At 38.0% G+C, this 3,759-nt stretch overlaps 1 protein-coding gene across 3 annotated transcripts in view; it reads left to right on the forward strand.

Moving 5' to 3' along the window:
* The window catches only part of ATP13A3 (ATPase type 13A3), a 100,997-nt gene that overhangs the window by 27,433 nt on the left and 69,805 nt on the right, over positions 1 to 3,759 (forward strand). For all 3 annotated transcript variants that reach the window (XM_006761994.2, XM_006761995.2, XM_015562810.1), the window contains exon 2: positions 3,249 to 3,347. In XM_006761994.2, coding sequence (XP_006762057.1) covers positions 3,297 to 3,347 — 51 coding nt within the window. In that variant the 5' untranslated portion in view covers positions 3,249 to 3,296. The remainder of the gene's footprint in view (positions 1 to 3,248; positions 3,348 to 3,759) is intronic.

The following is a 3,759-nucleotide window of genomic DNA, read 5'->3' on the forward strand; positions in this document are numbered from 1 at the left end:
TCTGGTATTTGCCTCACACATAAGTGCTGATCAGTACTTGGTAGAAGACTTGAGAGGGATAGGGATCATCTTGCAGATTTTCAGTGTCCTTTCTCTGTTCAGATCTGCCCTGCAAACCTGGTCACTTTGCAGCCTCATCTCCCCAAATCAGAGACTGCTCTACTCCCCCTGGGTTCCCTGCCTTCCCTTTTTTTTGCAGACTGTAGACCAAACATGTCAAACTCCCGGCCCGCTGGCACGAGTTTGATGTGTTTGCTGTGATGTGTTTGCTGTAGACTCTTTAGTTTGCAAACTGGGATAATTGCAAAGCTCATCTAGTTTCTTTCCTATCTCTGTATCAGTTTCTTTCATTACCTGGTGTCCGTTTTCTTGAAAACTTGTTTTTTATATTTTGTCCATTTTGTTGTTGTTTTAGATGGGAAGGCAAATCTGGTCTCTGTTTTTTCATCTTGGTTGGAAGCAGAAGTCTCAACATAGTTTCTCACCTGAAGAAACATATTTTATTTATTTTTTGGTTAGAAAACATATTTTAGGTGGTGGTGGTGGAAAATGGGGATCAGAATTATATGTAATCTATATATATAAAAGCTTAAGTGACTGTTCAACCGAATGACCGGTAGCTATTATGTGCACTGACCACCAGGGGGCAGACACGCCAACCGGTAGGTTAGCTCGCTGCCGGGGTCCAGCAGATCAGGACTGGGCAAGATGGGCCAGATATGCCCTGTAGCCCTCCCACAGTCCCTTCCCAGACGGCCAACCTCCTGTGGTCCCTCCCTGGCCCAATCAGCCCCTGAAATGGGCTGGACACACCCTGGAGCCCTCCTACAGTCCCTTCCCAGCCCCAACCATGCATTGGTGGTGTCCCGGATTGCGAGAGGGCGGAGGCCAGGCCGAGGGACCCCACTGGTGCATGAATCCATGCACCCGGCCTCTACTTAATTACAAAAAATGAGTTTGATGAATCCTGAATGATGATCCTGAGATTCAGTCCAGAACTTATGGAAGAACCATGGACTATAGTTAAGAACCTGAGACTGGTATTTTTTTTGTGGCAACAGCATCAGGGTAGATGCCTTTGTCTTAACCTTTGAAAGTGGGCATGTGCACATTTAAATCTTGCAAGATTGGTCAACCTCTTCCATGTTCAGGTAACAGCTGCTGACCTTTTGTACAGGGAAGAGGTTGGGCTAGTTCATTCTCCCTATAGTCCATAGCAGCAGTTTCCTCATATAATATTGATTTGATGGATTAGTCTTAACATGGTAGTAACATACTTCATGGCTGTAATACTGCCCTAGACTAAAAATAACTTGCTACTAAATTTCCCAAAGGTGTTTTTTTGTTTTGTTTTGTTTTGTTTTTGTATAGTATGGCTTCTTTTGGAGAAGTTGGACCAGATACTTCTAAATTTTCTTTTCCAAGATGGCACTAAGTCATCTATCTATCTATCTATTGATCTATCTATCTCTGTCTATCTTAAAATTCTGCCTTTTATTTCTATAGAAAGTCCTGGCTCTACTTAGCTCTGACCCCATCTCCAGGGCTACCAGTAGGTAGACAAGTGCTGGGTGCTGATATAGGAGGCATGAATATTTTCATTGGTCATTTTGTTGAGATTTCAGTAGTCATATATGGGATTAGTTTAAAATGCTGCAGTTAGTTTTACTTGGCTATTTTACTTGATTACTTAAGTATCAGTTAAACATTGATACATGTATCACAAGAAATGTGATAATATGAAGTTATATAATCTACTAGGAAAAATAATTTCCTAACATTTATAAACATTAAACAGCTAATGCTATCTTAGCACAACAAGTGTTATTCACTCAACAAGTAATTTTTGAGTGTCTACCATGTGTCAGGCCTGTACTACACACTGGCTAGATGAGGTAGAAACATGACATTGGGACTGAGAGGTTATATTACCTATTGGCTGTTCTGCAGACATCAGCCTAGTCTAAAGCAGTGGCTCTCCAAGGCTTTGGGCTCAGACTGGTAACCTTTAATGCAGCGGTTCTCAACCTGTGAGTCGCGACCTCTTTGCGGGTTGAACGACCCTTTCACAGGGGTCGCCTAAGACCATCAGAAAACACATATATAATTACATATTGTTTTTGTGATTAATCACTATGCTTTAATTATGTTCAATTTGTAATAATGAAAATACATCCTGCATATCAGATATTTACAATACGATTCATAACAGTAGCAAAATTACAGTCATGAAGTAGCAATGAAAATAATTTTATGGTTGGGGGTCACCACAACATAAGGAACTGTATTAAAGGGTCCCGGCATTAGGAATGTTGAGAACCACTGCTTTAATGTTTATTGTGAACTCTGAAAAGCTTTTGTTTATTTGCATTGTATCTGTTGATACCATGTTAGTTAAAACTGATATAGATTTGAGAATATTAGTTTAATAAGATGTGACAATAATACATTTATTACATATTAAGTAACATTTTTCTGAAAAGTATTTGCCATAACCAAAAAAAATCATGAGAAAATAGGCATTGTTCTACAATTTGCAAATCTCTTTAATGTGTGGCCGAATGTCTGTTTATAATTAATCTCATTTTTTTTAATACAGGGGAAAAAACTTTGTTGATGAGCTCAGTGAATTTTCTCCTAGACAAGCATCATGAGTAGTCAGAAATAGTCATAAGATTGCTTAGTGGACTTTGGAATGAGAACGGGGGAATCAGTTGAGTGACCTCCTATAGTGGTACACATGCCATGGGGATTGACTAGTGGCCAGGGAATGTCATTCATGTAATAGATGCTTGCTTAGTAAACATTTGTTGGATGATACTTTAATCCCTAAGAGGTTTTGGGGTGGTTTCACTACTGGTGCTTTACCTCTTCACTATATTTCCAGCAATAAATTGAGTTGTGTGAAGCACTTTTACGGCACAACTAGGTTACGTCTCTGAGTCTGGAGAATGAAAGGGAAGGTTCTGTAGTATTTTCTCCCAAAATTGAAGTTGTTTTGTAGCAGGGCTATTGCTAGTACAAATTCATTAATGGAATATGCCACGTTTTGTGATTGTAAGTAATGCAGGTGCAAGAACTGGCACACCATTGAAAATGGCATTAGAACCAGCTAGCACTTTAGTGGTTACTTAAGTACCAGTTAAACATTGATACATATGTCACAACAAGAAATGTAATAATATGAAGTTATATAGTATACTAAGATAAATAATAACTTCCTAACATTTGTTCCTCTCATCTCTCAGTTGTCTTCAACTGTTCTGAAGTACAAGACCTTTTAAATCACTGTAGATATGGACAAAGAAGAAAGGAAGACTATCAATCAGGGTCAAGAAGATGAAATGGTAACCAGTATTTATTATTTACTTATAAAGTGTGAAGAATTTATCTCTGCAATTTATTATGCTAGGGAAGTAGAAGAGTAAATTAAAAAAACAAAACACAGCTAAGTCAAAGTATTTTCCTCATCCTGACTGTGTTTTTTAATTGGGATTATGTAGCATTTCTATTTGTTTTAGAATAATTCCTATTTCACTTCTGAACTGTTAAAACCTAGAGGAAAGAAGTATGTTTTTTCATTTGGTAATTTGAGAAGTTATGTTAGCTAATGCTTAAAATATAATTCCAAATCCAAGATTTCTGATTTTGATTTATAAAATGTTGAAAATCAGCTTAATTTAAAAAACACACTTTTCAAGTCTTCTGTGTATGGCGGATGGAAGGAGATAGAGTTGTCAGATAAAAAGAAGGTAGGGA

The sequence above is a fragment of the Myotis davidii genome, unplaced genomic scaffold, assembly GCF_000327345.1.
Source record: "Myotis davidii unplaced genomic scaffold, ASM32734v1 scaffold557, whole genome shotgun sequence".
Lineage (NCBI taxonomy): Eukaryota > Metazoa > Chordata > Mammalia > Chiroptera > Vespertilionidae > Myotis > Myotis davidii.